Source organism: Somniosus microcephalus, chromosome 12, assembly GCF_052327205.1.
Source record: "Somniosus microcephalus isolate GS21.2 chromosome 12, FLI_Smic_1.0, whole genome shotgun sequence".
NCBI lineage: Eukaryota > Metazoa > Chordata > Chondrichthyes > Squaliformes > Somniosidae > Somniosus > Somniosus microcephalus.
In genome coordinates this window covers 10168854-10181326 of record NC_140998.1, presented here as the reverse complement: position 1 = coordinate 10181326, position 12473 = coordinate 10168854, and the positions used below count along the sequence as shown (strand labels likewise).

General features: G+C 47.9%; 1 protein-coding gene across 2 annotated transcripts in view; it reads right to left on the bottom strand.

Moving 5' to 3' along the window:
* brf1b (BRF1 general transcription factor IIIB subunit b) overlaps positions 1 to 12473 on the bottom strand; it is a 465668-nt gene that overhangs the window by 114400 nt on the left and 338795 nt on the right. For both annotated transcript variants that reach the window (XM_086002586.1, XM_086002587.1), the window contains 2 exons: positions 3496 to 3557; positions 1631 to 1712 (listed from right to left, as the gene is read on the bottom strand). In XM_086002586.1, coding sequence (XP_085858712.1) covers positions 1631 to 1712; positions 3496 to 3557 — 144 coding nt within the window. The remainder of the gene's footprint in view (positions 1 to 1630; positions 1713 to 3495; positions 3558 to 12473) is intronic.

Here is a 12473-nt window from a genome sequence, read left to right as displayed (position 1 = left end):
ACAAACAGCAATGAGATAAATGACCAGATACAGGAAACTTTGTGCTATCCGGCACCGATGGGACCGAGCTGTTGCTGTTCCCTCAAAACTGCCGGACAAACCAGCGCTAATGTTGAAACATACGGAGATTTTCATCTCCGTATCTGGCAACAAACCCTGTCGCTTAGCAACAGCTTCTCAACAGTCGGCCGTACCTTGCAAGCGTCTCTGTAGCTTAGCAACAGCTTCAGCGAGACCTTGCAGAGCCTGACTGGTGAAAAAAAAGCAACGAAAAGAAAAAAAAACTAACGAAACGGCTCCTGATTTTTGCCGGTGGCTCGAGCATTCTGGACAGTTAACCTCCGGATAAACCAGAGTTTCCTGTAATCTGTTTTTAGCTGTTGGTCGAGGGATAAATATTGGCCAGGACACCGGGGAGAACTCCCCTGCTCTTCGAAATAGTGCCGTGGGATCTTTTATGTTCACCTGAGAGGGAAGACAGTGCCTCGGTTTAACATCTCACGGGAACACAAGAAATAGGAGCAGGAGGTGGTCATTCGGCCCCTCGAGCCTGCTCCGCCATTCAATAAGATCATGGCTGATCTTCTACCTCAACTCCACTTTCCCGCACTATCCCCATATCCCTGGATTCCCTCAGTATCCAAAAATGTATCGATCTCTGTCTTGAATATACTCAACGACTGAGCCTCCACTGCCCTCTGGGGCAGAGAATTCCAAAGATTCACCACCCTCTGAGTGAAGAAATTCCTCATCTCAGTCTTAAATGGCCGGCCCCTTATCCTGAGACTATGTCCCTAGTTCTAGACTCTCCAGCCAGGGGAAACAGTCTCCCAGCATCTACCCTGTCAAGCCCTTTAAGATGTTACACATTTCACTGAGCTCACCTCTCATTCTTCTAAAACTTTATATCTGAAAGGCGGCACCTCCGACAGTGCAGCACCACCTCGATACTGCACTGGGAGCGTCAGCCTAGACTATGGGCTCAAGTCCCTGGAGTGGGATTCGAATCCATGACCTTCTGACAGAGACAAGAGCCACGGACAAACCACAATGTCCCCAACTACACAATATTGAGAGACACAAACCCTGGAATTGTTTAACAGTTGGATGAAGGAGCCTTCCTATTCTTTTCCTATGAATGAATCAAATGGCCTCCCCTCATCCATATTGTGATCTCTGGAATAAGCATAACCGTTCTCTGTGGGATGAGCAGTCGTGTGCAGCTGCCAGATCCTCAGCACCAACATGCAGCTCATTACTTATTCCATACTGTGACTGTGCAGATGTTATCTAGCCCCGAAAAACTAAATAAAAAACACAACACACTGCAGCTGACACGGCTTTACAAAACCAATGACGGAGATAAAAAGGAGTTGTTGAAAATGTAAAACAGAAAACACTAGGGATAAGCAGCCCGTCAACATCTGGAAACATTCTGGCTGAAGGTTCTGACGGAGGGTCCCTACCCGAAGTGTTCACTGGTCTGTCCTCTTTACAGATGCTGCCCCACCTGTGGGAATTTCTGCTTTTATTTCAGAAACGGAGCATTTGGAATCGCACTCCCCGAGGTACTGCTCTCCACCTGCCCCATCCCCCCTGTTCTTTCTCCCCCCTCCTCGGGCGCACTCACCCTTTTGTTCTTTCAGGTAGTCTGCATTCTCCCTCAGCCACAGCTCGGTTTTCATTTCCACCTCTTTCTCGTTCAGTAGATACTGCACAAAAAGCACAAGGCATGATTAGGGCTGAAGGTCATCCTGGCAACTAGGTGCTGAAGCTTCAATACGGCCAACGTGATAGGGCCGCATTACATAGAATACACAGAAACAGGCCATTCGGCCCAGCCAGTCCATGCTAGCGTTTATGCGCCACTCGAGCTTCCTCCCATTACACTGCTTCCTGACTGATAAATGAAGACACATCACCATCAGGCGTTTGCTGCGATTCTGTTACAACGTCCCATTAAATGACTACAACAACTAGCATTTATATAGCGCCATTAATGTAGTAAAACGTCACAAACGCTTCAGAAGAGCGATTTATCACACAAAATTTGACCCGGTGCCACATAAGGAGATATTAGGACAAATGGTCAAGGAGATAGGTTTTAAGAAGTGTCTTAAAGGAGGTAGAGAGGCGGAGAGCTTTAGGGAGGGAATTCCAGAGCTTAGGGCCCAGGCAGCCGAAGGCACGGCCGCCAATGGTGGGGCGATTAAAATCGGGGATTCTCAAGAGGCCAGAATTGAAATAGTGCACAGCTCTCGGAGGATTGTAGGGCTGGAGGAGATGAGAGAGATAGGGAGGGGGCGATGCCATGAGGGGATTTGAACACAAGGATGAGAATTTTAAAATTGAGACGTTGCTGGCATGGGAGACAATGTAGGTCAGCGAGCACAGGGGTGACGGGAATGGTGCAAGTTAGGATATGGGCAGCCGAGTAGCAGGTAAGTGATCTGCTCGCAGGCCTCTGCCAATCCCGAATGGTAACTAGATGCTGGGAGGTGCAATAGTGGGTGGGTGCAGCAACTGCCATCTCGCCAACTGGGAAGTCACAATATCAAAAGCTCCATTGCAGCACTGTGCCGTGGCCCCGACACCGCCACAAACCATGCGATCAAAACGCAACACCTCCCAATGACAATGTAAAGATGTAAACCAAGAGAATGAATCATTCTACACGATGAATAATGCGCCTCACATGAGGGATGTTAGTGCCAGGGAATGAAGCACTTCCTACTCCTACCCAGTGTCAGCATCAAACACTCCCAGGGCAGGTACAGCACGGGTTAGATACAGAGTAAAGCTCCCTCTACACTGTCCCATCAAACACTCCTAGGGCAGGTACAGCACGGGTTAGATACAGAGTAAAGCTCCCTCTACACTGTCCCATCAAACACTCCCACGGCAGGTACAGCACGGGTTAGATACAGAGTAAAGCTCCCTCTACACTGTCCCATCAAACACTCCCAGGGCAGGTACAGTACGGGTTACATACAGAGCGTGGAACAAGGAAGTGCGCGGGTGGGGACGGGGGAGAGGGAGGGCGAGGGCGGGGGAGGGCGGGGGAGAGCGGGGGAGGGCGGGGGAGAGCGGGGGAGGGCGGGGGAGAGCGAGGGCGGGGGAGAGCGAGGGCGGGGGAGAGCGAGGGCGGGGGAGAGTGCGTGTGTAAAAGGATTTACACCTCAAATGCCCAGGCTAGACCAGAACCCAACTCCCAGAGATGAAAAGCCATCATTCCGACCACACTGCACAGTCGCATCTTGATACAGTATTTTGAATGAGTAACAATAAACTATTATATAAAGTTACTTTTCCCAAATGAGTCCCTACAAAAAGAAAAGAAACCATCAAATGTGATTACAGTGCTGAAACCAGATTCGATGATAATCACCTTGTGCAGATGCTGCGAGAACTGCTTTTGTGTTATCCTTTCTTTTTGTACATAAGGTGATCTACAATCTCATATTTCCAGCCATAATGGCTGCAGAATGAGCTTACCCTATCGATTTCACTGTCATCGATGCCATTCAGGTCCAGTTCACCTTTCTGAGGATCAGCTCCTGCAAGGAGAGGGAATACAACACATTTTCAGTTCATGTACTGAAGGTCTAATGGGGCCCAGTGTTTGCTCAGCTCGCTGCTCTCAATCAACTAACTGTATTTATATAGTGCGTTTAACATAGCAAGGCGCTTCACAGGAGGGTTATCAGACTAAAGATTCGGCACCGAGCCAAAGGAGGAGGGATTAGGGCAGGTGATCAAAAGCTTGGTCAAAGAGGTAAGTTTTAAGCAGCATCTTGGAGGAGGAGAGCGAGGCAGAGAGGATTCGGGAGGGAAATCCAGAGTTTAGGGTCCAGACAGCTGAAGGCACGGCCGCCAATGGCGGAGTGATTAAAACTGGGGATGAGCAAGAGGCCAGGATTGGAGGAACGTAGAGACTGCGAAGAGTTGTAGGGCTGCAGGAGGTTAGAGAGACAGGGAGGGGGGTGAGGCCGTGGCGCTATCTGATTTCACGGGCACTGGCTGCGTTCCAGTGTTTCACCTGGTTGGACATCTTTCGAGTGCGACCCTCAACAGCTGAGTGTCGGCCGGCCGGCCCACCCACCCCGAGATATCAAGGTCGAGCCAACACTGTTATCGTGCCTTGTTTACATGGAAAAACTTTCTGAACAGGGCCACCGGATAGGGTTGAGGAGTAGGAAGCCTGGCGGATTTCTCCAAGGGGACACTGAAGCCGAACATAATAGAATCATAGAGTAGTACAGCACGGTGTCATAGTGGTTAGCACTGTTGCCTCACAGCGCCAGGGACCCGGGTTCAAATCCAACCTCGGGTGACTGTCTGTGTGGAGTTTGCACATTCTCCCTGTGTTTGCGTGGGTTTCCTCCGGGTGCTCTGGTTTCCTCCCACAGTCCAAAGATGTGCGGGTTAGGTTGATTGGCCATGATAAAAAATTGGCCCTTAGTGTTAGGGGGGATGGCTGTCGGTGTAGGGACCGGGTGCTAGGGTTTGGATGATCAGCCATGATCTCGTTGAATGGCGGAGCAGGCTCGAAGGGCCGAATGGCCTACTCCTGCTCCTATCTTCTATGTTTCTATGTAACAGAGGCCATTTCTTTCTGCGCCGGCTCTTTCGAAGAGCAATCCAGGTAGTCCCACTCCCCCACTCTTTCCCCATGTACCTGCAAATTTTTCTCATTCAAGTATTTATCCAATTCCCTTTTGAAGGTTACTATTATATCTGTTTCCACCGCCCTATCAACGCATTCCAAATCCTAAACACTCGTTGCATAAACAATTTTTCCCTCATTTCGCCTCTGGTTCTTTTGCCAATCACCATAAATCTGTGCCCTCTGGTTATCGACACTACAGCCATTGGAAACAGTTTCTCTTTATTTACTCTAATATCATGATGTCCCCACTGCTACCCAAGGAGCCCTAGTAAAATTGAAGTCAATGGGAATCAGGGGGAAAACTCTCCACTGGCTGGAGTCATACCTAGCACAAAGGAAGATGGTTGTAGGTCAATCATCACAGCCCCAGGACATCGCTGCAGGAGTTCCTCAGGGCAGTGTCCTAGGCCCAACCATCTTCAGCTGCTTCATCAATGACCTTTCCTCCATCATAAGGTCAAAGTGGGGATGTTCGCTGATGATTGCACAGTGTTCAGTGCCATTCACAACTCCTCAGATAATGAAGCAGTCCATGCCCGCATGCAGCAAGACCTGGACGACATTCAGGCTTGGGCTGATAAGTGGCAGGTAACATTCGCGCCACACAAGTACCAGGCAATGACTATCGCCAACAAGAGAGCGTCTAACCACCGCCCCATGGCATTCAACGGCATTACCATCGCCGAATCCCCCAACATCAACATCCTGGGGGTCACCACTGACCAGAAACATAACTGGACCAGCCACATAAATACTGTGGCTGCAAGAGCAAGTCAGAGGCTGGGTATTCTGTGGCGAGTGTCTTACCTCCTGACTCCCCAAAGCCTTTCCACCATCTACAAGGCACAAGTAAGGAGTGTGATGGAATACTCTCCACTTGCCTGGATGAGTGCAGCTCCAACAACACTCAAGAAGCTCGACACCATCCTGGACAAAGCAGCCCGCTTGCCTCGCACCCCATCCACCACCTTAAACATTCACTCCCTCCACCACCGGCGTACCGTGGCTGCAGTGTGGACCATCTACAAGATGTATTGCAGCAACTCGCCAAGGCTTCTTCGGCAGCACCTCCCAAACCCGCAACCTCTTCCACCTAGAAGGACAAGGGCAGCAGATGCATGGGAACACCACCACCTCCAAGTCACACACAATCCTGACTTGGAATTATATCGCCGATCCTTCATCGCCACTGAGTCAAAATCCTGGAACTCCCTCCCTAACAGCACTGTGGGAGTACCTTCTCCACACGGACTGCAGCGGTTCAAGAAGGCGGCTCACCACCACCTTCTCAAGGGCAATTAGGGATGGGCAATTATTGCTGGCCTTGTCAGCGACGGCCACATTCCAGGAACAAATTTTAAAAAACCAAGCCGAGATCGGCTAACTCAGCAGAGACCGGGGACGTGCAAGGCTCGGTAACACGCTGTGTAACGCACTCAGCGATCGGGGTCCACCTGGGAACTGTGCGACAACAGGACAGCGTACGCACGAGATTGTAACCGACAGCCAGTGAAGGAACTGGCCCCCCAACATCCTGTTTATCATTCAAAAATCCAAATTAAAAATTAACAAAAATATCAATACTACCCCCACCAGTAGAATAAGCCAACAATTTTCCTTTTTTTGAAAAAAAAATTGGGAGGGAAAAATGTGTTTGGGGGGGGGGGGGGGGGGGGCGGTGGGGGGTGGGGTGGAGGACGGAGAATAATTCGTAGAGTGCGAGACGGGGGATTTCTCTTACAGTGCAGTTTGGGAGTTTCAACATCTAAGTGCTTCCTATTCATGTTGTCATTGCCTCAGTGAATGGGCTGTGCTGATGATTAATTCTGAGCAGGTGTAGCGAGCCTGATTCTTTCTTTGGGCCCATGCTCCAGGGGACAGCAGTGAAATATCACAGTAATTGAACACAGCTTCAACCCAGCTGCAGGTACAACAGGACCTTACCTTGTTTTGAAATCCAATCCGTACACCATGAACGGATTAGACTACGAGTTTTTTTTTTTTTTTTTTTTTTTTTTTTTTTTTTTTGAAGAGAGCCAGGTTTTTAAACGGCCCCATTATGGTGCGCACTGATACTGCCAGAAGGGGCTTTCCTCAAAGGAAAACCACAGTCAGCATTTTAAAACACAAGAGCGAGAACAGAGCAAACTTCAAAAACTGAGGCAGGAAATTTATTCCATTTGTGAAAAATAGAATAACAAACAGATACCCGGGAGTGAGTTACAGGCTGGAATCTAATCGAGGGGTTCGGGGGGTTTATATATAGAATAACAGATACCCGGGAGTGAGTTACAGGCTGGAATCTAATCGAGGGGTTCGGGGGGGTTTATATATTATAGAATAACAGATACCTGGGAGTGAGCTACAGGCTGGAATCTAATCGAGGGGTTCGGGGGGGGGGGGTTTATATATAGAATAACAGATACCCGGGAGTGAGTTACAGGCTGGAATCTAATCGAGGGGTTCGGGGGGTTTATATATAGAGTAACAGATACCTGGGAGTGGGTTACAGACTGGAATCTAATCGAGGGGTTCGGGGGGTTTATATATAGTGGGGGGGGAGGTTCCTAGAGAGCAAATAATACAAATGACAACAGAGAAGGTCATAGACTTAGGTAGCAGTGGGGAAATTAAAAACCAGAGCATGTCAGGAAGGGGCAGAAGGTATGGAGTAAAAGGTAAAGTAATAAAAAGGGCAAAAGCAGGAACTAAGTGTCACAAAACATCTTTGAAAGTTCTCTATCTGAATGCACGTAGCATTCGTAACAAAATAGATGAGTTAATGGCACAAATAACTACATATGGGTATGATCTTGTGGCCATTACAGAAACATGGCTGCAGGGTGACAATGCCTGGGAATTAAACATACCAGGTTATTTAACAATCAGGAAGGACAGGCAGGAAGGAAGGGGAGGTGGGGTGGCTATGTTAATAAAGGAAGGAATCACTGTAATACAGAGAAATGATATTGGGTCAAAAGATCAGGACAATGAAACAGTTTGGGTGGAGGTAAGGAATAATAAGGGGAAAAAAACACTAGTGGGCATAGTCCATAGGCCTCCGAACTGTGGCAACTCTGTTGGACGGAGTATCAATCAGGAAATAGTTGAGGCTTGTAATAAGGGAACATCTATAATTATGGGGGATTTTAACTATCATATTAATTGGACAAATCAAATTGGGCAGGGCTGCCTTGAGGGTGAGTTCATTGAGTGTATTAGGGATGGGTTTCTTGAGCAGTATGTAACTGAACCGACCAGGGGGCAGGCAACCTTTGATCTGGTCCTGTGTAACGAGACAGGATTAATTAAAAATGTCCTAGTAAAGGATCCCCTTAGAATGAGTGACCATAACATGGTTGAATTCCATATTCAATTAGAGGGTGAGAAGGTTGGATCTCAAACAAGCGTGCTAAGCTTGAATAAAGGAGACTATGAAGGTATGAGAGCGGAATTGAGTAGAGTGGATTGGGAAAATAGATTAAAGGGTAAGACGATACATGATCAGTGGTGTACATTTAAAGGAGTTATTTTACAACTTCCAAAAAATATATATTCCACTGAGAAGAAAAGGGTGTAAAAGAAAAGACAGCCATCCGTGGCTAAGTAAAGAAATTAAGGATAGTATTCGACTAAAAACAAGGGCATATAAGGTAGCCAAATCTAGTGGGAGGATAGAGGATTGGGAAAACTTTAAAAGACAGCAAAAAATAACAAAAAGATTGATTAAGAAAGGGAAGATAGATTATGAAAGTAAATTAGCAAAAAATATAAAAACAGATAGTAAGAGTTTTTATAGTTATATAAAAAGAAAAAGGGTGGCCAAAGTAAATGTTGGTCCCTTAGAGGATGAGACCGGGAAATTAATGGTGGGAAATATGGAGATGGCAAAAACACTGAATGAATATTTCACATCAGTCTTTACAGTAGAAGACACTAAGAATATCCCAACACTGGACAAACAGGGGGCTAAAGGGAGGGAGGAGCTAAACACGATCAAAATCACTAAGGAAGTGGTACTCGGTAAAATAATGGGACTCAAGGCGGATAAATCACCTGGACCTGATGGCTTACATCCTAGGGTCTTGAGGGAAGTGGCGGTAGGGATTGTGGATGCATTGGTAATAATTTTCCAAAACTCCCTGGACTCGGCAATGGTCCCGGCAGACTGGAAAACTGCTAATGTAACACCCTTATTTAAAAAGGGCAGTAGACAGAAGGCTGGAAACTAGACTGGTTAGCCTAACATCTGTGGTAGGTAAAATTTTGGAGTCCATTATTAAGGAGACAGTAACAGGACATTTGGATAATCATAATTTAATAGGACAAAGTCAGCATGGTTTTATGAAGGGGAAGTCATGTTTGACAAATTTGCTGGAGTTCTTTGAGGAAGTAACGCATAGGGTGGATAAAGGGGAACCAGTGGACGTAGTGTATTTAGACTTCCAAAAGGCATTTGACAAGGTGCCACACAAAAGATTATTGCTTAAGATAAAAAATCACAGGATTGGGGGGTAATATTCTGGCATGGATAGAGGATTGGCTATCTAACAGAAGGCAGAGAGTTGGGATAAATGGTTCATTCTCAGACTGGCAATCAGTAACTACTGGTGTTCCGCAGGGGTCAGTGCTGGGTCCCCAACTCTTTACAATCTATATTAACGATTTGGAGGAGGGGTCCGAGTGTAACATATCAAAGTTTGCAGATGATACTAAAATGGGGGGGAAAGTAGTGAGTGAGGAGGACATAAAAAACCTTCAAGGGGATATAGACAGGCTAAGTAAGTGGGCAGAGATTTGGCAGATGGAATACAATACTGGAAAGTGTGAGGTTATGCACTTTGGCAGGAAAAATCGTAGAGCAAGTTATTATCTTAATGGCAAGAAACTGGAAAGTACTGGAGTGCAAAGGGATCTGGGGGTCCTGGTGCACGAAACTCAAAAGGTTAGTATGCAGGTGCAGCAAGTGATTAAGAAGGCCAATGGAATGTTGGCTTTCATTGCTAGGGGGATAGAATATAAAAATAGGGAGGTATTGCTTCAGTTGTACAAGGTATTGGCAAGACCGCACCTGGAATACTGCGTACAGTTTTGGTGTCCATACTAAAGAAAGGACATACTTGCTCTCAAGTCAGTACAAAGAAGGTTCACTCGGTTAATCCCGGGGATGAGGGGATGGACATATGAGGAGAGGTTGAGTAGATTGGGACTCTACTCATTGGAGTTCAGAAGAATGAGAGGCGATCTTATTGAAACATATAAGATTGTGAAGGGGTTGGATCGGGTGGATGCGGGGAAGATGTTCCCGATGATGGGTGAAACTAGAACTAGGGGGCATAGTCTTAGAATAAGGGGCTGCTCTTTCAAAACTGAGATGAGGAGGAACTACTTCACTCAGAGGGTGGTAGGTCCATGGAATATGCTGCCCCAAAAAACTGTAGAAGCTACATCATTACATAAATTTAAAACAGAAATAGACAGTTTCCTAGAAGTAAAGGGAATTAAGGGTTACGGGGAGCGGGCAGGAATTTGGACATGAGTCTAGGTTCGGATCGGTCATGGCCCTGTAGGTAGCGGAGCGGGCCCAGGGGCCGTGTAGCCTGATCCTGCTCCTATTTCGTGTGTCTAATTCTGTTAGATGCAGGAGATGGTTCTGTGATAATGGATTGGCAGTTAGGATCAGATCAGCCATGATCTTATTGAATGGCGGAGCAGGCTCGAGGGGCCAATTGGCCTACTCCTGCTCCTATTTCTTATGTTCTTATGTTCTTATTAATAACAGATACCCGGGAGTGAGTTACAGACTGGAATCTAATCGAGGGGTTCATATATAGAATAACAGATACCCGGGAGTGAGTTACAGGCTGGAATCTAATCCAGGGGTTCGGGGGGTTTATATATAGAATAACAGATACCCGGGAGTGAGTGACAGGCTGGAATCTAATCAAGGGGTTCGGGGGGTTTATATATAGAATAACAGATACCCGGGAGTGAGTTACAGACTGGGATCTAATCAAGGGGTTCGGGGTGGTTTATATATAGAACAGGTAACAGTTCATTCAGCCTAACTGGTGTGTCTTCATGCTCCACACGAGCCTCCTCCCACCCTACTCCATCTCTCCCCAGCAGCATATCCTCCGATTTCTTTATCCCTTGTGTACTTATCTAGCTTCTCTTAAATTCATCTATGTATTAAAATGAATGTTCTGCTAGCTTATTTATTTGTAGGTACACTAATAGGTAAATTATAAACCACTCCCTGTGGTAGCGAGTTCCACATTCTCACCGCTCTCTGGGTAAAGAAGTTTCTCCTGAATTCCCTATTGGATTTATTAGTGACTATTTTATATTGATGGCCTCTAGTTCTGGTCTCCCCCACAAGTGGAAACACCTTCTCTGCGCCTACCCTATCAAACCCCTTCATAATTTTGAAGACCTCTATCATGTCACCCCTCAGCAACGTTCCCGCTAAGCTGCGCAGCGGTCTGGAGCTCCCGCGCAGGCCGCTCGCCGGCTTTACAATGGAAATAACCGCACATGCGTGAAAAATTGAATGGGCCGCGCACCAAAAACAAATTGCAGGGAACATTGCCCCCCAACCATCTCATTTCAAGAGAAAAGAGTCCCAGCCTGTTCAATCTTTCCTGATAGATATAATCTCTCAAGTTCTCATATCATCCTTATAAATCTTTTTTGCACCTTCCCCAGCGCCTCTATATCCTTGTTGTAATATGGAGACCTGAACTGGTCACAGTACTCCAAGTTATGTTTATATTATAAGTTCTGGGAGTTATTAAAGAATGCATCAGTCACATCGGCTACTGAACACTCTGTAGAAATGCAGAAAATAACAACCGGGAGAAAATAAAAGCGAGGAAAGATTAACTGCAGCCCTGCAGCAGAATCGAATGCCATTATCCAGTGGTCCCGCGCTGGTTCCCTTTCCTCTCCCCAGATGTAGCTCACTCCACACTGCACATCTATTAAAGACTCCCCCGAGTATTGCAGCAGGGCAGCGGGCTCCACTGCCCAGCAGTCACTAACTGCTGCTAAAGGTCCACTGATCGGAGGGCAGATTCAAAATGTCTATTCTTTTTAAGAAAAAGTCACAACAAAAATTGTTAAACTAACAAAATAAAGAATCTTGAAGTGGAAATGAGAGGTTGTAGTGAATAGTTCGAAATGGTAGATGGGGTCAGAGGGCGGTCCCGGTACGGGGAGGACAGAGGGCGGTCCCGGTACGGGGAGGACAGAGGGCGGTCCCGGTACGGGGAGGACAGAGGGCGGTCCCGGTACGGGGAGGACAGAGGGCGGTCCCGGTACGGGGAGGACAGAGGGCGGTCCCGGTACGGGGAGGACAGAGGGCGGTCCCGGTACGGGGAGGACAGAGGGCGGTCCCGGTACGGGGAGGACAGAGGGCGGTCCCGGTGCGGGGAGGACAGAGGGCGGTCCCGGTACAGGAGGACAGAGGGCGGTCCCGGTACAGGAGGACAGAGGGCGGTCCCGGTACAGGAGGACAGAGGGCGGCCCCGGTACAGGAGGACAGAGGGCGGTCCCGGTAGAGGGGGGAGAGAGGGCGATCCTGGTACAGAGGGCGATCCCAGTACAGGAGGACAGAGGGCGGTTCCGGTACAGGAGGACAGAGGGCGGTCCCAGTACAGGAGGACAGAGGGCGGTCCCGGTAGAGGGGGTACAGAGGGCGATCCTGGTACAGAGGGCGATCCCAGTACAGGAGGACAGAGGGCGGTCCCGGTAGAGGGGGGAGAGAGGGCGATCCCGGTACAGAGGGCGATCCCAGTACAGG